The sequence below is a fragment of the Tiliqua scincoides genome, chromosome 3 (genome assembly GCF_035046505.1).
Source record: "Tiliqua scincoides isolate rTilSci1 chromosome 3, rTilSci1.hap2, whole genome shotgun sequence".
In the NCBI taxonomy this organism is placed as follows: domain Eukaryota; kingdom Metazoa; phylum Chordata; class Lepidosauria; order Squamata; family Scincidae; genus Tiliqua; species Tiliqua scincoides.
The window spans coordinates 60492411-60516666 of record NC_089823.1 but is presented as its reverse complement, the minus strand read 5'-3'; the positions used below and the strand labels follow the sequence as shown (position 1 = coordinate 60516666).

The following is a 24256-nucleotide window of genomic DNA, read 5'->3' as shown; positions in this document are numbered from 1 at the left end:
CTGGAGGAAAAAGGTCCATCACAGGCTACAAGCCGTCATGTGTATGTGCAACCTCCTGATTTTAGAAGTGGGCTACCTCAGAATGCCAGGTGCAAGGGAGGGCATCTGGATGCAGGTCTCTTGTTGCCTTGTGTGCCGCCTGAGGCATCTGGTTGGGCCCCTGTGAGATACAGAAAGCTGGACTAGATGGGCCTTTGCCTGATCCAGCAGGGCTTTCCTTATTTTCTAACAACTTTCTCCTGGCAATTATCCAAGACAAGACCCAAAAAGTTCCAGAGTTTGTGGAAGAACCAACATACTGAGCGGTTCCATGCTTGCTGGTACCCTGACTCCCATTCAGTGTGCACAGCATTGCGTTTACTTGGCTCGGTTGTTAGTGTGTGAAAGCCGATGTATAGCTCAAAGCTCATCCAAAAGAACGAGGAATCAAACCCTCAGAGTTTCTCCACACAATCCAATTATCTATTAAACTTATGCTTTCCAAACTGAAGTAATATAAGCTAACCCATTTCTAAACAAACACGTATTAAAATGTACATGTACATTTGCAGCCTATGTACACTTGCATGTTGAAGTCTGATCCATACAAAATGCAGTTACGTATGCTGGAAATGTTGCCATCCTGCCACACCAAACACAACATTACTGATTTCTGAATCAGTGTATGATTTCTGAAATGTGTATAGGTTGTGAACCTAGTATGTAAGACACTAATTCTGAACAGACATATTAACAGTGGAATCCTCTGCACATCATGCTTTCTTGGAAGTAAGCATCTGTGGGCCCAATCCTATCCAACTTTCCAGTGCTGATGCAGCTGCAATGCATCCCAAAGGTAAGGGAACAAATGTTCCCTTATCTTGAGAAGGCCTCCATGACTGCTCCCCCAATGCAAAATGCAGTGTGCACACCCTGTTGGCACAGCTGCATAAGTGCTGGAAAGTTGGATAGGATTGGGCCCTATGTGTCCTGTGGGAGTGAAACTTAAACCAGGCAGTGGCTGTAGCAGGTTCCTGGGACAGGGACCCTGGATCAAAGCCCTGCACTGGGCCTTCCATGATGCCTCCTGCTCACCCCTGATGGCACATTGGGTCCTACCAGTGCCACCAGTACTGAGGATTCAGGGGCCACCATGGCCAGGTGGACTCTGGCACCATCACTGCTCCCAGATAAGTGTGCATAGGAATGCAGTATGAAATATTTCTGAATAAACATCGCCTATTGAAAACACTGGGAGTTCTAAGCAAATATGAATAGAATGGAAGATAATTTCTTATTGGTATTTATATTTATGTTAAAAACAATCATTTCTAACTCATAGGGACCTGACACCAAAATGTCAACAAGTTTAACTGGATTGTTTATATGGGTGTTTTTAGTTTACAGTGAATCGATGAATATCTGGAATTATTCACATAAGTAAATAACGTATCTTGGATGCCTTTAGCCTTTTGAGGTGTAAATTTGAACATTGTTTATATGATCAAAATTGCTTCATTATTAGCAGCTGCCTCTTAATATAGTGTGTGTAGCTCAGACCAATAAATATTTACTTGGACATTCCTCAGCAGGGGCTTGCTGAAAGCTTAATGGCTGTTGAGGCTCATTAGGGCTCAAACCCAATATCTCTTTTCAATGCTAGGGGTCAAGTTGGAGTGTAAGGAAGAAAAGAACATGGAACATTTCCTTTGAGCAAATGCATAGTGCATCTACCTTGCCACTAAATACTCTGAAGGCATGGACTGGGAAGGATGGGTTTTCTCTGCCAGCCCAGAATCTGCCTCTCTTTTTCTAAACAGTAAATACCAGGTTTTCTCCCCCATAAATATGCATAGACTAGGGGATGGCAAACTGTGAGTGATGCTTTGGACTGGTGTATTGATAAAAGTTGGACAGACTGAATCACAGTCTGTCTTGTGATTCAATGCAGTCTGTTTTGCTGGAAGCCTAGATCTTTGAAGTTCGATGATCGAACTTTGATCTCTGGACTATAAACCAGCCTAGTTTACAGTCAGTAATGGTCAAGGGTGCCTTTTGTAAGAAAGATCCATCTGTAAGCCCCAAGTCTGCATGCTTTAGTTTCCCAAAGATAGAAATCCAGTTCGTTTCTTATATGTGTAGTTGCCAATTTTCAGTCATACTGTATTTAGTTAACAGAGAAAAGGAGACCTATATTTCAATACTGCATTTCCTTTCGTTTCCTTCTTCCTTGCAAAGAGTTAGGGATTGGTCATTCTGTGGCATTCTGGGAAACGTAGTTTTCAACTGTGCTTTGGGGATCGGTGTGTCCATTTTTTTAAAATGCTGCCTGCAGAAAAGTAAGTTTTGGTGTTCTCTCTGGGGTACAAGGGGGATCTCGAAAACAGTGCATTATTATGATGTATTTCTGTAGAGAATGTTGCAAAGTGGTTGTTTTGATATTTCTTTTAAAACTGCTTTGCAAAATAAAAGTTTGTGTTTCAGTTTTGGGTGACCACGTGCACCTAGTCAGCTGTGCTTGTAAAGTCTCCCTTGCAGTTTTTCTGAAGTTCCAAAGTGGCTTTTAAGAAAGAAAGAAAAAAAATAAAGATTAATGTTTCGAATGCCTTATGATGTGCAATTCCATATAATGTGCATTTGTGTTTTCATGAATTGCTCCTGTATAACTTAGAATATATTCAAGGATTTTTAAATTGTATGATTGCATAATTGCATACTTTTAATGAGTAATGAGTATCTGAATTTTTTATATCTATGTATGCTGTTAAAGTTTTAGCATTATTTGTTAAGCTATTATGCATTTCATAGAAACATGCATAAGAGTGTATGTTTGTGCAAAATTATGATACATACATCATACTATAGAGCCCAATCCTGTGCATGTGTACTCAGAAGTCCCATTATAGTCAATGGCTCTTACTCCCAAGTAAGTAGGATTGTAGCAGTAGTTATTTAGGGATTACATGCATTCCTTATAGATACTGAACTGACACCATTCCATAAATTATTTGGAATGGAGAAATCTTTATATTAGGGACGGGGTAAACTTGCCACATTTCTTTTCATAGGAAAATATATTATCAATTAATAATAGGTAATTGCAGAGCTTGACAAACCATAAGTAAAATTTTTAACTTAATTCCCACTAACAATATTCTGGGTGTTTGCTTTTTGCTCTGCAAGCTGACTCTTACATGAAAGGAGTGTTGCAGAACCAGAGCATAAAATCACAGTAGAATTTAGGTATGACTTATTCACAAAATGGGTGATAGCCTTATTTATGTAAGATTTCAGCACACTCCTAGTTAAACTTATTACATGTGCTGGCCTATGATTGCTGGCATGCTAAAGTTAATGTACAAGCAGATCAGAGTATGTGGTAAGAGAATTTTTAACCTGACAAGCATGAAAAGCTTACCTAGATCAGGACTTTCCCCATGGCTCCCATCCTATTTAATGGCCATTTCTGCTCAACCCTTTCTGCCCAACATTGCATATACGCAACAGGAACCAGATGTGTACACCTGTGGGCTGGACAGAAATGGGTTTAATCAAACTTGAAGTGAGGTGGGATTTCTTTTTATTCCCTTTTTCTCTTATGTAAGATGGGAAGGGTGGAGATAACAAAGAAGAACTCTACTACAGAAAAGAATTCTAAGATGCATCTTTTAAAAGGGAGATAATTCATACAGTGGAAATCTCTGAACACTTGCAGATTTTCCTTCACACAATTTTTTTAGTCTTTCACTTCTCTGACTGAGCTGTTTTGGAATGCACCTTTAGAGCTGCCTGGTTTTCAAGGGCCTAGGTAGATTGTTACTCCTGCACTGGATGGTAATATGAAATATCACTCAGTAGTCCATATCTTTCAGGCTTGATATCTGAAGTTGTGATGCTTTTACTAGACATTTTCACAAGCTGCTGAGACTGAGCAGCAAACAGCAGGATCTGACTATAAGGGCACAATTCTAACCAGGTCTACTTAGAAGTAAGTCCTATTTTGTTCAATGGGTCTTATTCTCAGGAAAGTGTGGTTAGGATTGCAGCTTAAATCACCTAGATTTACTCTAGTTCTTTTCATGCAGCTTTCTATACTTTGTTGCAAAATTCCCATGTCTTAAATTTCCCTGCATTTTTTCAGCTCTGCAAAGGGAGATCTTGGCTGCCCAGCCCTAAGACTGGACTTCTAGTCTCAGTCAACATGAAGGGAAGACCCAATAATATCATAAAACCAAAGGCACAAAACAAAGAGCCTAACTATATAAAGAAATCAAATTGTGCAACTTTATATACAATAACTTATCAATACATTTGATGTATGTAGTGGTTGCAAATAAATCATATACTATATCACACATTAACAGTACAGTACATGTTTTAAAACATTACATTAAAAACGCATGGCAAGTGTCTGGTCAAATCTTGATAAAGCATTCTTGAAACAAGATCATAGGCACATGCTTGTTTTTCAACAATTAAAGAATCTGACATATTCATGGAGAGACAGCTGAGTTCATAAATTATTCCAGATTTTTCATTTGGACTACAGGTCCCAATCCAAGGACAACAAGACAGTACCTAACAACCTCCAACTTTCAGGGACTTGTATCTTCAAAATAAAGGATATTTCATACTTGGCTTGGGCTTCCAGGCTCAGTGCCATCCCCATTATATCTGGCTATTTCTTTCATGTTGACCCTTTTCAGATGCCATAGTGTGGGCTTTGTGAATGAATATTGTGTTTATGCCTTCCCTTCTCCCTTTATACACAACCTTTCCTCACTTCCTGGATCATATTTACTATAGTGTTCTTTGACACTATGGTTGCACCATGATTTGCATCCAACCTAGAACTGGAAACCATAGTTTGGCATATGGCTTACAGCCATAGTAAACTTTAGTTATCATGAATCAAGGACATCATGAGAACATAAGGGAATGGAGGAATGGAGGGAGCATGGTAGCCAAACTATAATTTGACTATGGGCGCAATCCTAACCCCTTATGTCAGTGCTTTCCAGCGCTGGCATAGTGGAGCCAATGGGACATGTGCTGCATCCTGCAGTTGGGCATAACTCACAGAGACCTCCTCAAGTAAGGGAATGTTTGTTCCCTTACCTCAGAGCTGCATTGCCCTTATGTCTGTGCTGGAAAGCACTGACATAAGGGGTTAGGATTACGCCCTATGTCATCTAAACTGGGACATGGGATCCTGATTACAGCCCTGACTCCGTTGTCTCAACTTCCTTTAGAACAGGGATCTCCAAACCCCAGCCCGGGGGCCAGATGCGACCCGCAGCGAGCCTCTATCTGGCCCATGGCCAGCCTCTTGTCCCCTGAAAGCCTCTGGCCCACTCGACTGAACATGACCAAAGCTGTGCTCTGATTGCATATGGAGGGTGTTCTGAGGGCCAGAGAGGCCGAGTGAATGAGCCCACTCATTCATTTATTCATTCATCTAAGTTCCATCTCTAAGTTATTTATTTAAATTTTATATTTAAATTTTTTTTCCGGCTCTCAGCACTGCGCCAAATATTTCATGCAGCCGTCTGGCCAAAAAGTTTGGAGATCCCTGCTTTAGAACACTCTTTAGTGCTTTCTGGGCATGGAATAGTATTCCGTGTGCCCAGTTGGTTGAGCTGACAAGCATCTGAACATGGCTGTCAAGGCAGTGGACATTCTCCTTTGTATTGCTGAGTGTCTCATATACTTTTGATTTAAGCCAAATGTTACCAAAAGGGTTTATTGTTTCTCCCCTCACCCCAAAATAGCACATGCAACCAACAGCAGAAGTCTATACATGTTTACTTGCAAGTAAGTCCCGCTGTGCTAAATTGGACAATCCAATACTCCCAGGAAAATGGTTTTAGGATTGGAGCCTCAGTAGTTTATTGTATTGAACTGCATTAGAGTATTAGCCAAAAGTTAAGCAGTATTCTGGGGATGAAGAAAAAGGGTAAATGAGCCTTGACTTTTTTTTCTCCCTCTATTTTACTCTTAGATACAAATGTAGCTGAATCAGGAATGCTTCCTGTACTAAATAATTCCAAGATTATTGTTTCATTTGCAGCACAATGTACAATAATGGTCCTTTAGTTAGTGTAGAAGGTATTTAAACAGCAGAATGTGTTCCATGCACAGAGGTCTTGACATGGGTGCCAGACCATTCACCCTACCAGCCATTCATTTTTATGTAGGAACTGAGTTTCATGGAGGATAGGATTTAGCTTTAATATGAAACTAGGGGTACCTTAAGATATACAGATACCTAATAAAATAAGGTTAGGAGCAGAAAAGCTACTTTTACAGTGGCCAAGGTATGGACATGCCCTTTGTAAATTGATTTTTTTTTCTTTGAACTACCACCCCCTGTGTCATACCCCAAACTGCTTTGGAAGTTCCCTCCATTCCGACTATGGCTTACTGTATAGCAGTGGTTCTCAAACTTTTTCTGAGCTTTACTTCCAAAGTAAGTTTTTGCGGGGGAGAGGTGAGGGCAGTGATGTGCTTGCAAACTGGAAGTGGTTTGCTCTCACTATTTCTGAAGATTTCAAGCCTCAGGGAGCCCTACAGAGGGCTGTGTGGGGCTCCCCACACCTCCTGCTGCTTGCCCTAACACACAGTAAGTAAAAGCATCCGTCCTTGCCCCCCTTAGCGATGCGATTCTGGGGATCGCATTGCTACCTTCCCCCATTCCCCCACCCCTTAAAGGAATGGGGGAAGCGTTACACAAATGGTGGGTCACGATCCACCATTTTGAGAACCACTGCTATATAGCATGGGGACAGGGTTACCATATATGGTTGTTCAGGTTGTGCGCTGTACAAGGGTGCCACATCAAATGGGATACCATTCATATCCAAAGGAGGAGGAATGCCAGCAGAACATCACTTCCTGCAGGGAGGAAGGGCTGCCTTTTTCTAATGCGTACAATGGCACCTTTTCCTAACTTGCTTGAAGGTGCCATATGGGCTAACAGTGTCCCTGCATGAGGAAGGAGACAGTTTTTTGAAAAATTTATAAACCCAAAGCCACTTTGGGCATGTAGAATCAGTTGCATAATTCTTTGGATCTTAGTATTTTCAAAATTGTAAGGCAATTTGATTTCCTGATTAATTCCAAAGACTTTATCTAGCCTAGAAAATATACACCAATGAACACTAACAGTTGTATCCAACCTCTTTTCCATGCTGATCTGAACTCTCTTGTTCATTGGTCTCTTGTATATTTGCATCAGTGGAATTCTGATAGGTTTATAGCTGAAGGCTGTTCTGTCTTTCTTTCTTTTTGGGTCTGTCAATTGGAAAATCCCTCTTTTCAGAATGTCTCTATCTAGATCACAGTAAGTATATTGTCATAGTGTTCACCTCCAGTTCTGAAGGAATGACTTCCTTACAGCATATTCATTTGTATATTTACATGGAAGTCCTGGTATGTTCAACAGGGTTTACTCCCTTGAAAATGTGTTTTGGATATTATCCTTAATCCTTAAAATCCATCAGTCTCTTCTGATTCTTGGAATTATATACAAGACTTCAGTGCAATTTACTTTTAGGTAAATACATTTATTTGCTGCAATGCTAAGCATGTTTTTTTATGAAGTATATAATAGAATTCTGCTAGATTTGCTTCCAAATAAATGTTTGGGATCAAGGAGTTAATGTATATTATTCTGTAGTTACTTTTCATGAATTGCACTACAGGAATGTCAGTCATCCAAATTCTTATTTCACAAATGAGTATTTTTCACTCTACATCACCAGATCTCTTAATACATTTTAATAGTATGTAATTCTTCATTTTTTAAAAGGAATATAGCAACATAGTTGTTGTAACTGATATTCAGTCCCTGAGCAAATTCAGTAAACTTTATAAATACAAAATTGTTTCAAAGTTATTTGGACATTGATTGGATATATAATTTTTCAGACTAGCATGTAATTAGCATATAGGCTACAATTCTAGACACACGTTCCTGGGAGTAAGCCCATTGAACACAATGGAACTTCCTTCTGAGTTGACCTGCATAGGATTGCACTATGAGACTTTTAGAAGCATTATTAAATTAAGAAATTAGTATGCAGCTATTGCAAACATTTAATGCATAATTTGATCTCATGACAAAATAATACACTTTCTTCAAGTTTCTGTGTTCCACGACTAGTCCAGACTGCTCCTTCAGACACTCCCAGGATTATTCACACTTGGTGAAATGTGCAACCTGAGGCCATGCTTGTTTACCCAAAAGTAAATCCCACTGAGTTCAATAGGATCTACTCTCAAGTAAGTGTGCATAGGATTTGCAGCCTAAGGCTTAAAAGTGTGGGATTTACTTCTGTGGTGTTAGTGTTCCCCCCCCCTTTGCACAGCACCTCTCTGTTCTCCCTTCCCACTTCTGTTCAGGGGTGGTGTCAGAGGTCAGGCATTGGCCTACTAGAGGACACATCTGGCCCCGAGACCCCTGAACAAGCAGTTCAGGTAGGTATTTGCAAGTAGGACTGGGAAAGGTCCCTGCCTGACAACCTGCTGCCATCAGTGACAACACTGTGGTAGATAGGCCCAGAAGTCAGACTTGTTATAATGTTTGTATATTGAACCAACAAACAGCCTTATACGTATGTATATTGAACCAATCTCTTCACCATTAGAAGGAATACAACTAAAGGATTGACCTGCTTGTTCCCCCTCCCCAAATCCGTATTTCAGTCCCTTTATTGTGGTTATCTGGCTCTCCATGACACTTGTCTAAATGGGCAAAACTTTTCAGGAAGTTATAACCACAAATCTAGCAAGGTAGTTCGTACATGAATGGAGGTTTGAGAAGTTAGAAAGTCACTGACTTGGATGTGGGATTCATGTCTGTGTCTGCGAAAATCTCAGTTTTAATTTAGAAAAGAGCCTTAATTGAAGGATGAGCCTCCTTAACAACTCTGACTGACTGTACACGGGACAGTTTCGATCTTTGGCCTTCTGCAAATGGGAGTATGAGTCTCCATGCTTAAAGAGCAAATCCTGCCAAATGGTTTTATCTGTGTTTGACATTGGAAGGAACAGCACACATTTGCAAGAGGAAGGTCAATGATCAGCCTTGTTATGACACTGTAGGGGGTGGGGAAGGGTAAATGCCATGTTTGCAAAGATTGCAACAGACAGACTGCTTGTTTGAGTGAAATTCGTAACTAGTTAAGAAGCTGTTCCCTCAGGTGTTGTACAATGATTTCAGTAGCAAAGGTTTCCTAAGAACCATGCCATGGCTTATTTGAAACACAATATTACGCATATGTCATACGTAAGGGAAAAGAGACTCTAACGTTTTATTTTTAATCCATGCAACAGTTTTGTAAATACATATACATATGTACTTTTTTATTTTAAAGAAACTTTTATTATGGTTCGCTAGATTACACAGGCCAACACACATTTTGCTTCCTTAAATATAGCACCAATTCCTGGGTATATTTGGGGTGCCGATTCCAAAAATGGCATCCATTTTGCCCTATCACATCTAGTTTTGGAGATACAGCATAGCCTCTTTAGTGAATGGTTCAAGCAGCTTCCTCATGAAGAAGCCTACACCATGGCTTCCTCATGAGGAAGTTGCTTGAACCATTCACTGAGGCTATACTATATCTCCAAAACTAGGAGACATAGGGCAAAACGGATGCCATTTTTGGAATTGGCACCCCAAATTCATATCAAACCACCATAAAGTTTGGGGAAAACTTTTCTGACCCTCAGTTTTGTAGGCCTGTGTTACTTGTCACACAAATTTTTGTTTGGGGGCTGGTTATTGCTATTATGAATCCATAGCAAATATCCATATTCTGCTTAATCCAGCTTTAGTGGGTATCTTGAATACTGAATTGTTTGTGATGCTCTTGTTTGCTATCAGTTAAATTTTTTAACATCATTGAATTTATTCCATTGCCTTTTGAAGTAACTAAGATTTAAAATTATTCAAATTAGAGACACCATGTAACAAATCTGTCCCACCAAAACGTGACTATTCCTCTGGAGCACCTTTATCTCTAGTTACTGTGACAATATATAAAGTAGTTGCAACACATCCTTTCAAAATACACCACTCTTTTGCAATTTAATTTTGAGTTTATGTAAGAGAAACTTTTGAACCCTCCAGTGAATCTTGCCTATACCCACTTAAATCTCTTTCTCTCCTCAAAGCTGAAATAGCACCCCAGTTCAAATTTATTTATTTAAAACTTTTATACTCCGCCTTTCCCAGGGCTACTTACAGTTCTCAATAAAAGTTATATAAATACAATTGATATAAATTAATACAATTTATACAAAATATACAAGATACAAGTTTAAAAATCTACAAATTCAAAACAAAGAAATGTACAATGTGAAACATACTTAAAAGACTAGAGCAGCCAACAGTAGCAGCATTTCAACAAAACTCATTGGTAGTGATAAGTTAAAAACAGCACAACAAGCCAAACAGAGCAGCAAAAAGCATATAAATACATGATAAAAGAAGCAGACCAGGTGGAAGAAGCCAGGGATATGCCACCCTTACCCATCCCCAAAAGCTAGCATAAATAAAAATGTTTTTAGGCCTCACTGGAAACGCTCAACTGAGTGGGCAGATTTAGATAATAACTTATCTTTAATAATAATAACAACAATAAATAGTTTAATTGACAAACTTTAATGGAAGGGTAGAAGGTTGAACAGCACTTCTTTATAGGCAGGAATAAGTGTTGTCATTTGTTCCCCACTAGAAGTTGCCTTCTGTGAAATCTGAAGCTTTTCTGCTCCGCTACCACAAGACCACTGGTACCAAATTATCCAGTCAGGGGGCATTAGACAAATAATTTTGGAACCACTCAGATGTTGGTCTGAAACATAACAAATAATTCTTGCAATTGTATTTCTCTCTCTCTTTAAATAAGTTGTGGAAAGACTGCTTATTTTTGGTAGTCTTATTTATTTACTTATTTACTTATTTATTATTTTTGGTGCTTATTTATTTTGGTAAAATAAATGTCTTCAGATAGTTTTGGGCAGGATAGCTCCCTTCTTATCTTGCTTCTTCCCCATAATTGTTTCTGAAACTGCAGGAAAAATTGAAGTAACAGCAGTTGTAATATATTGTAAGCTATTATCAGTAGTGGCTTCTATGATTTTTTTTTTAAATCATGAAATGCTGCAACCTTAGGAGGGGAAAAACAACCACTCTCAGTCTGTGTAAGCTGTTTTAAGAAGATAAGAAGAATCTTACTGGATGAAGCCAAAGTCCCATCTAGTACTTCTTCCTGTATCTCACAGTGGCCTGCCAGATGCCTCAAGGAGTTTTATATGGAATTACTTGGTTCTTTGTATTAGCCTTATCATTTAATAGGAGCAACAAACTTGCAGGATTTCTTTTTTCTTTAAATTATTGCATGAAATACACAAAGAAAGGGCACAAGCCTAATCAGGTCTACTCAGAAGTAAGTCCTATTTTGTTCAATGTGGCTTGCTCTCAGGAAAGTGTGGTTAGGATTGCAACCAAAGTCTCTTTGCAATGCCAATGGGGTGTAGCACTCTGGCACAGTATGTTACTAGAGATGTTACTCAGTATAACGACTAATATTTTGCAAATGTTCTGCTTTTGTGCAGATTGATGGCTGATCAAGTGCTTGTGATTGGCAGTGGAGGTAGAGAACATGCCCTGGCTTGGAAATTGGCACAGTCGTCACATGTGAAACGGGTACTGGTGGCTCCAGGAAATGCTGGAACAGCTGATGATGAGAAAATCTCTAATTCAGGTAACTGCAGCAAAATGAAATACACCAAGATGCACAGCACAGGGCAATGAATCTTTTAGCCTTTTGTGCTGATAGAGAGTGGGTTTTCTTTGTGCATTACAGCAGTACTCATCTTTGTGATTCTGCTTTGTGAGGCTGTTTGAACAACTTGAAAAAATAATGATTTTGGTTAAAAGTTAGTGTGTTCTCGGTTTAAGGAGAATACCCAAGCTGCTTCTTTGGTGATGGCAATCTGTTCAGAATGCCTTGCTTTTGTACAGAGACTTAGGGCACAATCCTAACCAGGTCTTCTCAGAAGTAAGTCCTATTTTGTTCAATGGGGCTTACTCTCAAGAAAGTCTGGTTAGGATTGCAGCTTAAGAATGTAATCATATACACAGTTTCCTGGGAATGAGCCCCATGAGTATTGAGGAACTTACTTCTGAAGTCCTTGGTTCTTGAAGTTGGGTCTTATGTTGCACGCTGGGGTTTCCGGTAGGTTCTACCTCTTGACAAGATGAGGACCACTGTCCTAGACCACACTGGTTCTCATCAGAATGTGATTGGGGCTACACACTGTATTGAAAACAATTCATTTTGAATGAACACCATCTCAACTGAAGTATACATCAGAATGTGAGTTTGCTTTGTGCGTGCTGTTCCCAATCCACAAGGGATCGATATCTGGAAGTCTCTTCCACAAAGCAGTCTCCTTGCCTGGATCAGGATGTTTATCAGGCCAAAAATCATGTTCCTCATTTGGTATACTCAATAGAAGTGGTCATAGCTAATTTTAAGCCAAAAGTCTTCAACTTTTGCAAAAGATATGCCAAGTCACTTTTTCTCTCCATTGTAACTTGCTGTATCATAAGAACCAGATATGTTGTGCTTAGCTGTCCTTTGCAAGCAGTGAAAGGGAATTGGATATCCCAGTGCATTCATGTGGTGATCATATGATTCACCCACCCAGACCATCAAAGAAAAATATTTAGCTCTGTGTTTAATTGAATTAATGTTGAATTCCTCTCCCAATGACCTTCACGTGACAAAGCCAACATTGTCAACATTATTAAGTAGTGATTTGTAGAGCACTGTTTGAAAAGCGCTATGTTTTTCCTGTGACTGTCTCAACAATAAGAGAATCAGAAATTTCATCTATATTCAAGAAAATTCTTCTCCTAAAAACAAAACAATAAAAATGGGCTTTTGATCATTCAAAGTTTTAGAGCACATGACTTCATTATATAACAGTCCATTCTGAACACACTGCATGCACATATTTTCCATTGAATTGAACTTGCTTCTACATGGATGTGCTTTAAAATCACATTTTGAATTTCCTGTATCTATATAGCAGAGGCACATGGTGCATATTCAGATGGGTGAACACATATTGTGACAGATGCCACACCCATAGTGGAGAACTCAAATGATACCTCTGTGGCTATCAGATAATGTGCATCTTTAAGACTGTATCAGTTTGATTTACATAGGCAAAAGCACATTCTTCAGAAAATTCAAATTAAAAAGCCATTGCTCCAAGAATGGTAGTTCAGCTTAAAAATGACTGTCTCCCATGTTCCATACTATGTGAACCATATTCTCATGTTCAAGAAAATAGTTAAAGGTTAGAAAAGGGGCACATAAGAACAGCCCCACTGGATCAGGCCATAGGCCCATCTAGTCCAGCTTCCTGTATCTCACAGCGGCCCACCAAATGCCCCAGGGAGCACACCAGATAACAAGAGATCTCATCCTGGTGCCCTCCCTTGCATCTGGCATTCTGACATAGCCCATTTCTAAAATCAGGAGGTTGCACATACACATCATGGCTTGTACCCCGTAATGGATTTTTCCTCCAGAAACTTGTCCAATCCCCTTTTAAAGGCGTCCAGGCCAGATGCCGTCACCACATCCTGTGGCAAGGAGTTCCACAGACCAGCCACACGCTGAGTAAAGAAATATTTTCTCTTGTCTGTTCTAACTCTCCCAACACTCAATTTTAGTGGATGTCGCCTGATTTAGTGGATGTCCCCTGGTTTGGTGGATGTCCCCTAAAGTTTAGTGGGTGTTCTTGGCATCATAGATCATTTATGAAGGTTCTTTTAAGAGTGCTTTGAATGTGATGATCCCATGAGGATAGCAGGTGTGTGCTTTGTGAGTAATTGATGCTTGTACTTTTTGGCTTCTGGTGCGCATCAAAAGGGGAAGAACTCATTTCTCCTGCAGATAGATGTGTGGCTATCAATTTCCAGCTTGTCCATCATGCTGCTAGGATATGCATAGCTTTTCTTTCCCAGTGTTACACCAGAAGCATGAATAGTAGGCCTGTAAGTCACTTGGGAGTTCTGTTCTCCATTGGTTGGTAACATCTGTAACCAACCAACATATTCTGGAGAAATGGGGCAACATCAGATGTCTACACATCCACTCACTAAGGGTCTGTGTGTCTCACTTCTTGGTGGGCAGGATGATTCCCTGCTGGGCTGTCTTTAATTTGTACTTAGTTTAGGGGTACATAAGAAACAGCAGGAATCTCTCCCATTCATTCTTTCCTTCTTTATACCCAACACAAATGACAGAAGACCTTACACCTTCCAATCCCTCTGCTTGTGCTTCATGACTCAAGAGAAGGAAAGAATGTGACCACAAATAATGGCTAGCTAATAAGCTCACAGTCTCTAAAATGCCTAGCATTGCTACCTTACTAGGAGTTATGCCCTGGATTTTAACTTTTGTGAAATACTAGCAGATTAAAGTGTTCTCAATCTATTGCATTCATTCTTTTAGAAATGAGGAAAAGGTTTTTTAAATCTTCAGCTAGCATTGCAAAAGTGAATGAAAGTTTAAAAGAAAAAAATCAAAGAATTTACTATAATACAAGCTCCGCAATGATCCTGAAATAGCTCGAAGTTCCTCCTTTTTCAGAGCCAACACTTCTTTCATGTAAGATTTATGAAACTAATATCTGGAGGAACATCATAAAAGAAAAGAAGGCTTCAAATTAAATTGGACATACCAGTGAAAATTGTATTGCTTCATGTTTGCCAAGGGATAAGCAATTTCTGCCACTCCAACATCCTTGCATCTACCTATACTTGTAAGTGCAGAATGAGGGGGCAGATGTTTGTCCTGGCCAGTTAGCTTTCATGTCCCAATTTGCTGTAGACTTTGGATTTATTTATTCTTGATAAAATTTGAAGAATTCAACATTCTGTACTCTTCATCATGCTACTTGGTTTTCTCTCCTATGCAGGCAAATGTTTTCTTAAAATTCGCTATGATTTTGGAAAGAGTTATAATAAACTAAATACTAAAACAGTACTTTATAGTGTTTAATATAACTTATTAGAATGAACACTTCCCAAACCCAACTTCTCACCAAAAAAGACATCAGATTTTGTAAATTTTGTTCACAGTAAAGTACTCCCTTTCCCTATAAACATTCTCCAACAATTAGTATTAACCTGGTGGGTCCTAATCAGTCATCCAGAGCCCTTAGGTCCTAGATAAAGCAGATAACTCTCTGATTGGGATATGACTTGAAACATTCCCCTTTACAAAGTAATTACCATATAATACTTCCATTTTGGAGCTGTAGTGAAGCCTATTGGCATGGGATATGAGTTAATACAAAACATCAGTCTGTGCTACTTGATAACTGCAAGAGATATTTTTGTTTAAAATGTTAGCTTCAAATAAATCCTTGCTTGGCTATAAAGTTCACTAGATTGCCTTAGGCTGCAATCCTAACCACACTTTCCTGAGAGTAAGCCCCATTGAACAAAATATAACTTACTTCTGAGTAGACCTGGTTAGGATTGTGTCCATAGATGCATCACTGTCTCTCAACCTAGCCTATCTCTGTGAAATGCTTTGGTACTTACATGGTTCTCTGAGGTTTGTGAAGGAAAGATTAAAAACAAATGTAAAAAATAAATATTACAGCAAATAGCTACTGAGCTATAATTTGTATCTCCCAATAGCTATCTCAATCAGTGATCATACAGCTCTTGCCAAGTACTGCAAAGACCAGAAGATTGGACTTGTGGTGGTTGGCCCAGAAGTTCCTCTTGCAGCTGGTATGTCTAAAATAATGTATGAAAGTATTAATTTAACACTGTATTCACTGACTGACTTATTGTAAATTGTTTCTTCAGATTGTCTAGCAAATATTTATCACTTCTGTATGCAGATAAAATCACACATACAGGTACAGCCTTGTTATACACGGATTTTTTTATACACGGATTTGACTCAACACAAATGGCCATTGCAAGGAGGGTTGAGAAGGGATGTACTGATCTCTGAAGAAGGGGAAAAATGCATTCCTTTAAAATCATAGTTTTAAAAAACCGCTTTTCTTACTGCTGTAGAGAGAGACGGTCATGCAAGCCATTACAGGTATAACCTAAGCATCCATAGATTTTTCTCTCTCAATGCAATGACAAGCACCCTTTAAATTAAAGGAAAACAGTTGTTTAACAATGAGGGGGGGCAGCAGGCTGACAATCCATCAATCATTCTCTCTTCAGGCAGCTTCAGCCCAAGACCCCTCCCTTCCCCCTAAGCATGTGAAAGAAAGATACTTTGCATCAGTGAAGGGAGGGGAGTGAAATCTTTCTAAGCACCTTGAGAGAGACTGATTGTTGGATTGTCCTCTTAATGACTCTATCTTAACATCATAAAGGTCAGCAAGGCTGTTTTTAAATCACCTGAGTAAAGAAACTTTGTTTTTTAAATTGATTTGCTATAGTGCTTTTTTCTACCATCCACCTGAGTTCTGGGAACACTGGGAACAGAACCCTCCTGAATAATGAGACTCAACCTGTATATGCTAACATACATGCTACATAAAATATTTTGTATCAAAAATATTGTGATTGAGGGGTCAGAATGCTATAGTTAAAGGTCAAAAGGTACTTTTAAACTAATATGGTTGACTTACAGTTCAGTGACCATAGAAATTTAGATTGACTCACATTGGGTCAGAGTGTGATCCTTTGCCCACTACACAGTTTTTTAATTTCTTCTTTCATCTCATCTGTCAGTGCTTGTTGCATAAATAAAGGGATGGTCTAAATGACAACCAAGAAATGGATACAATTATTAAGGTCCAGTTTCAATTTCTTGAGTATCTCTAGGTGTCATCAACAGCAGTCATAGATACCCAACATCTGTGTAAATGTCATGTTTGGTAGGTTCTTTAATCCATAGAAGATACCTGAAGTAGAAATTGTCATTTTTTAAACTTCTATTTTGACAGCCCACATAACTTTGGACTATGTTTGTTGTCAGGAATTGTTGATGACTTGACAGCTGCTGGTGTGAGATGTTTTGGTCCTACAGCGAAGGCAGCTCAACTGGAGTCTAGCAAGAGCTTTTCCAAAGCCTTTCTAGATCGTCATCACATCCCGACTGCAAGATGGAAAGCATTCACTAACGCAGAAGAAGCATGCAAGTTTATTAAGAGGTCCAACACCTTTCAGACTAAAAAATTGTTTTTCTAATTTTGTTAACTGTTCCCTTCAGTTTGGAGTGTACAAAGAATCCCTCTTACTATCTTAATTGTTTTTCCCCCAAAGTGCTGAGTTCCCTGCCCTAGTTGTAAAGGCGAGTGGTCTGGCTGCTGGAAAAGGTGTCATTGTGGCCACAAACAAAGGAGAGGCATGCAAAGCAGTGCTCGAAATAATGCAAGTGAGTTGGGGATGATCAAGGCTTAAAAACTTACAAAAACCTTTTATTAACCAATGATATTTAAAGTAATTTTAATAGCATGTTCGTGTGTTAATTTGATTAAAATTAATCAAATTTGATTAAAACAAATTAAAATCAAGGACAAACTGGATTTAAGTTTTGGGTTTTTGTTTTTTTTTTAATCTGGCTGAGAAATTGTCAGTTCTGAGAATTATCACATGGAGAGCTGTAGACTTTTCCCAGAATTCACAAGATTCTTTAGATGGAGAACAGTGATATAAATGTATAACTCTGTGCTGCAAATAGAGACAATAATAAACCATTAATTGTTTTCAAATATATCTTAGATTAGCAAAAGTATCATTTTCAAAACATGGACACATTCCATGTTTGAAGTCAAAGCTCTTACTGGAGTGTTGCACAGGGAGTTCATTCAACTGTCTGCCCTTAGAAATCATGTTCTTTCTGTAAGCTCCTGCACAAAGTTTGCTACTGCTTGGTTTTACCAGTCCTTACACTTAAACAACAAAGCATAATTTTGGTTAATAAGCTTCTCCTGGCTCTGCAAATCTGCTTTATACTTTCAGTTCACCTAACCTCCAATTGTATATAGTTATGGTACTGGGGGTGCAATCCTAACCCCTTATGTTAGTGCTTTCCAGCACTGACATAAGGGCAATGCAGCTCTGAGATAAGGGAATAAACATTCCCTTACTTTGAGGAGGCCTCCGTGAGTGACACCCAACTTCAGGATGCAGTTTATGTCCCACTGGCACCGCTATGCCAGTGCTGGAAAACACCGACATAAGGGGTTAGGATTGCTTCAAGGACATGCTTCAAGTTGTATGCTTGAAACTAAGTTCTTACTGAAGTATTTTAATGGGGGGGGGGTGTTCTTAAGACCCAGCTCTGGTAAATAAATAAACAAGGAAGTTCTGTCTTGTAACTTGAAATATAAAAGAAGTTATAAAATTACACCTTAAATATTTCCATGATTTTGGCTAATATAAAAATATCAGTTCCCAAAATGAAGGGAAAGGAAACAGTCTCTGCTGCTGTTTCTGAAGTAAATGATTGTGAATATGTCTAAAATCATTTGTTCTGTGTTCTCTGCTATGTTGGGCAGATTCCATTTATTGGAATGCAGTTGTAAATGACGACGCTACAAATAGAGTAATATGTGTACATTTAATACAGGATAAAACCTTTGGAGCAGCTGGAGAAACTGTTGTTGTTGAGGAACTTCTTGAAGGAGAAGAAGTTTCTGTAAGTACAAAATGTAATCTGTCAACATAAATACATTGGGCACAGTCTAGCCAAAGTTACATGCAGAGCAGTCCTCTGCATGCTTACTCAGAAGTAATACTGTGTAGTCAATGGGTCTTTCTCACAGGTAAGTGTGTGTAGCAGTGCTATTCAAACTGGGGTGTTGTGACGCCCCAGCCTGAGAGCCCAGCCTGAGGGCCCTGGTCTCTTAAGGGGCGGGGGCAGCCTAGAGGCCAGGGGAAGGCAGCGGCGCGATCCCCAGGATCATGCTGCTTAGGGGGCTGCAGGGGCTTGGGTGCACTTACCCAAGCCTCCTGCAGCCTCCCTGGGGTGCGGGGAGCCTGGCGCGACTTCTGGCAGGGCTCCCCGCAGCAGGGAAAGTGGATGTGGAGTGTTTGGACCCGCCCCTTTCCCCGCCCCTGCAAAGACTTACTGGCTCTCAAACTCTCCCAGTTCTCAGTTTGAGAACCACTGGTGTATAGGATTGCAACCTTATTCATTTTCTTGACTGATTTGAGTGGGGGAGTGAAGCATGTGCTTAATTTTTCCCATCTGAAAGCAAGGGGAACTGTGGCTGCACCATCTCTGTCTCTTATATCAGGTATAAGTTCTTATTTTAGGAACTGTGGAATTGCCATTTGGGGAAGGCAGTGGTGTTACTGTTTAATGCTTTTCCTGTATGAGTTGCCAAAGCAAAGTGTTCTGTTCAGTTAATCGGAATACAATCTTGCTTTAAAAACTGCTTTTTAAAAATTGGTTTTCTCCTTATCAAGCCTGAATATTTCAATCACCTTGCTAGATGTGATTAAGCAGCCATAAGAATAACAGTAATCCTTTAAATCAAAGTTGGGAATTTGAAGATTTAAAAAAATGTAGGTAGCACAAAAAATATTTTGATAGCCATCTATGTTTTAAAGTGCTGGAAGGCCAGCATGGTGTCATGGTTTAAATGTCAGACTAGGAGGGCAACCATTGGGGTGACCTTGGACCAGTCACTCTCTCTCTCAGCCTAACCCACCTCATAGGTTTAGGGTGAGGATAAAAGGAACCAGCCCATATACACCAGCCTGACTCTTTAGAGAAGTGGCAGGTTGTAAATGATGAGTAACAATAAGAACTTATATTAAATTTTGTAGAAGGATATTTAATGCTTCTATTCTCCTAGGAATATAGTCTTCAGTAAAGGATTACAAATTACGTTGGCATCATGTGTCATTTCTTCTTCTTCTAAAAGTAACTTTATACACCTGTTGAGTTCTGTCCTCTTCTTCCTTTTCCAAATCAAGGAGGAGGAGTGGAGGCAAGTGAGCAAAGAGGGGTGGGCACTCCCTGTCGGACAGTTGCCCAAGGCTGCTTACAGCCCAATCCTATGCATATCTACTCAGAAGTAAGTTCCATTATAGTCAATGGGGCTTTCTCCAAGGGAAGTGTAGATAGGATTGGACTGTCAGCCATCCTCATGGATGGGCTAGTTGTTCCATTAAGTGCTTTGCAGACTCAGGAATAGCTATACAAATGTTAAGTATTATTATTCTGTAAGCTGTCTATTATTTATCTGTTTTTCTTATAGTGTTTATGTTTTACGGATGGAGTTGTTATTGCCCCTATGCCACCTGCCCAGGATCACAAACGGTTAATGGATGGTGATCAGGGTCCAAATACTGGCGGCATGGGCGCATATGCCCCAGCACCCCAGGTAAAGAGCTCTTTGTACAGTGTACATTTTCTGTCATGAAAATGGGGAAAACATACTTTTTTGCCAACGGAAGCAAAATTGTGATACAAAGAATCTTGTTCTTGGTTAAATGTTGCATATTACTGCTATACTTTTTGGTCTGCTATAACTTTTTAAAAGAATGCAGTGAAAAGAGAAAGCAATTGGAGTGTTATGTTCTAAATGTTTACAAATTCTACTACTTTGTAAAATTTTATTAGCTATCTAAGGATCTGCTTTTGAAAATCCGAAATGGCATTCTTCAGAAAACAATTGATGGTATGAGAAAAGAGGGCATTCCTTATATTGGTAAGTAGGAGATGAGTTAACTTGTCTGAGATGCTAAATTCTTTATGTACATTTTCTCACCAGCACCATGTGTGATGGTTTAATGGGGCTACAGATATACAGGGTGGCATTCGTTATCTGCAAGGGTTCTGTTCTCAGAACCCCCACAGTTACTGAAATCTGTGGATGTTGGAGTTAGCGGATTTGGGCACCCCAAAACCTCTGAAGCTAACCAGAGCTATGCTCCAGTCAGGTCCAGAGGGCATCCTGAGGGCCAGGGAAGCCACGTGCAGCCTCCCTGACCCTTAGAAGGCATTCTGAGGCCTTCTGAGTGCCGAAAAGCATGACTTCCGAAAAGCATAGCTCCGGGCAGTTTCAAAGAGGTACGGGTAGTGCACCCTGTGCATTCAGAACCCATGGGTATTCAAATCCGCAGGTACCAAACCTGTGGATACTGAGGGCCACCTGTAGTTGTTGCTGCGTCTTGCAGTTGTGACCAAGCTAATGATGCCAGTTTTGCACACTTAGGTTGTCTATACTTCAAATATTCTATAGTACAGAATGTGCATGCCAAACTGAGCTATAACAACATATGATGAAGAGGATCAAGAATAGCTATAGATTTGCACAAACACATGAGTAGGAGAGCTGCTATGACTGCTGTTCCCAAAACCTTAAGAACACTAAGAAAGGAAACAGAAATCCCACATTGTCATGTGTCACTGAGCTAAGACCTTTTCCCTTGAATAGTCCATGAACCAATTCCCTTACAGCAGTGGTTCCCAAAATGGTGGGCTGTGAGCCACCATGGGAACAAGAAGAAAGCCATTCCCTCTTAAGGAGAGTGGCCAAAAAATGACTTTTGGTACCTGTTTTTGATCAAAAACAAGGTCCCTATTGGAGATAAGAGCTATTTGGAGGAGCGGGGAGGCCCACAGAGAGGGCTGAAAGCCCTCCGCACTTCTAGATGGCCAGTGCAACCCCCCCAGGTACATTTAAAAGCCCCTTGGCCATCTCAGTGGCACAATCACTGCAATGTCATTGCTGCCTCCTTCCCCACCCCTGTAAAAACTTACCTGGTTCCCAACTTCCTCGTAGAAGTTTGGGAACCACTGCCCTACTGCGTTGCCCAGAACCTCTACAAAGCAATGTAAAAAAGGGGGTGAAAAAACATTGGAATGTAATGTTTTCAGTGCGTACAAGTCTTCTTTTATTTTGTAATTTGCTGTCATAAGTTCAGCTTGTTTGTCCTTTGGATCCCTCATGGGACAAAGGTATTCTAAACTTTTATAGAGCTCTATGCAGCTTCTTTTCCTGTGCTGGAAAAGTGGAAAAGGGACATTCACTCTCTCTAGGGAAAGGCTGGTGTAGGTCAGGGGCCCAATTCAGCCCTGACCTTCCATTCTCTGGCCAGCAGGTGAAGTATCCATTAGGTGACTGTGAGTATTTCATCTCAGATACCTGGAAGCAGTGTTTCTAAAACTGTGAGTTGGGACCCACTAGGTGGGTCGTGAGCCAATTTCAGGTGGGTCCCCATTCATTTCAATATTTTATTTTTAATATGTTAGACTTGATGCTCCCATGGTATGTGACTGCATTTGGGGAAATGTTACAGACCTGTACTTTTAACAAGCTACTATGTATATTATTTTAACATTGATAGTAAATTGGACTTATCTGGGTAAATGTGGATAGGATCGAGCCTAGGATTGTTAAAATTTTCCTGCTTGATGATGTCACTTCTGGTCATGACATCACTTCCAGTGGGTCCTGACAGATTCTGATTCTAAAAAGTGGGTCCCGGTGCTAAATGTGTGAGAATCACTGCTCTGAAGGAATGGAAGAGCATTGTTTTTCTTCTTGATTAGCTCCACCAACCATTGCTTTGGAACTAATTTTTTAAAAAGCATTCAGCAGCTGGAACATATTGTATTATTTATTTATTTGTACATGCTTGGCTGTTTATAACAGAAGAGAAAACAAGTCTCTTTCTTGGGGAGACTCTTAATCTACAAAGAGACACAAGGGAGACAAAAAAGGAAGGGAGTGGTGCCAGTGTAAATGGGGAAGAATATACAGTACTATTGTTTCATGTTCTTGGGCTTACTTGCATAAATTAAAGGGAATATTGGATAATGCGAGACGGATCACAGAAAAGGTGGGTTTTGAGAAGTGATTTGAAGGACGCAAGATTGTAGATGTTTATAATTGTGGACAAAGTTCCTATGCTCTTTCGTAATTTGTCTCCAGATATTTCAGATAACAGGAATGCATTTTAAATTACTACAATATTAGTTTTAAATAGATTTAAATTCATATATTATCAGTGATGTAGGTCCTCAGTATGTTGTGCCTTTTCAATTAGGTGTACTGTATGCTGGATTAATGCTAACCAAAGATGGACCTAAAGTTTTAGAATTCAACTGTAGATTTGGTGATCCTGAATGTCAGGTGAGTGTGGCTATCAGGAAAAAGAAAATGTGCCATAATTTTTTTTTAATGCACACTGAACAGCATGTCTTCTTGTTCACCCTCTATTACAACACTCAAACAGGGTTGTCCAGTAAAACTGACAGGAGGAAGATTTAGAAAAGACCAAATGAAGTACTTCCTCACACAGATCATAATTAATCTGTGCATTTCATTGCCACGAGATGTGGTGATCACTGTTAGCTTGGATGGCTTGAAAAAGTGGATTGAGCAAATTCATGGTGGACAGGTCTATTAGTGGCCACTAGTCATGATGGCTATGCACAGGCTCCAGGTTCAGTGGCAACATGCCTCTGAGTACCAGTTGCAGGGAAGCAGTGTCTTCCTCTCCTGCTTGTTGACTTCCCAGAGGCAACTGGTAGACCACTGTGGGTAGCAGGATGCTGAACTCACTTGGGCCTTTGGCCTGATCCAGCAGGACTTTCCTGTTCATAGGGACTTCAGAGCAATGTGGGCTTGAGTTCTTTCTTTTCCTCTTAAATTCTAAAATTCAGCATGCTAAGACCATTTAGTGGTGGCCACTAACTTTAATAGCTTTAAAATGAGATTAGAATATTCACAGAAGATGATTAGCTATGATAGTTAAATTGGCCCTCCTGAGGTTATTGAATTCCAATTGCTGGTGGCCAGCAGGTGGACATTTACCTTCATGACCTACTTCTGGGCTTCTCAGAGGAACCTGGTTAAGCCACTGTGAGAGATAGAATGCTGGCTTAGACAGACCTTTTGGCTGATCCAGCAGCCTTCTTCCTATGTCCTCTTGTTTTCTGAGTGTTTACATTGTTCCAGTATTGCACAGTAGCCTTACTACTGAAAGACAGTATAAATAAAGGTTGATCTGCCCACACATTCTGAGGAGTTGCATTAGCTAAATATGATCCAGTACATACAGGTGTGGGGAGGAAAAATGAAATTTAGTTGCAGGAGCATGGGATGTATGGAGGCAAACAAATGGTGGCAGGTGATTGTGCTGTAGTGTAATTGAGGGCAGATGAAGCCATCTCCTTACTCAAGCTAAGTAGGTGTAAATTGGACCGATGTTTGGTCAGTGACTGTCTGGAAACTTCAA

General features: G+C 39.8%; 1 protein-coding gene across 1 annotated transcript in view; it reads left to right on the top strand.

Moving 5' to 3' along the window:
* The first annotated feature begins 2281 nt into the window (after positions 1 to 2281).
* LOC136643697 (trifunctional purine biosynthetic protein adenosine-3) overlaps positions 2282 to 24256 on the top strand; it is a 41547-nt gene continuing 19572 nt past the window's right edge. The window contains exons 1-9 of the mRNA XM_066618947.1: positions 2282 to 2318; positions 11605 to 11753; positions 15719 to 15814; positions 17031 to 17205; positions 17318 to 17429; positions 18627 to 18695; positions 20266 to 20391; positions 20631 to 20718; positions 23063 to 23148. Coding sequence (XP_066475044.1) covers positions 2302 to 2318; positions 11605 to 11753; positions 15719 to 15814; positions 17031 to 17205; positions 17318 to 17429; positions 18627 to 18695; positions 20266 to 20391; positions 20631 to 20718; positions 23063 to 23148 — 918 coding nt within the window. The 5' untranslated portion in view covers positions 2282 to 2301. The remainder of the gene's footprint in view (positions 2319 to 11604; positions 11754 to 15718; positions 15815 to 17030; positions 17206 to 17317; positions 17430 to 18626; positions 18696 to 20265; positions 20392 to 20630; positions 20719 to 23062; positions 23149 to 24256) is intronic.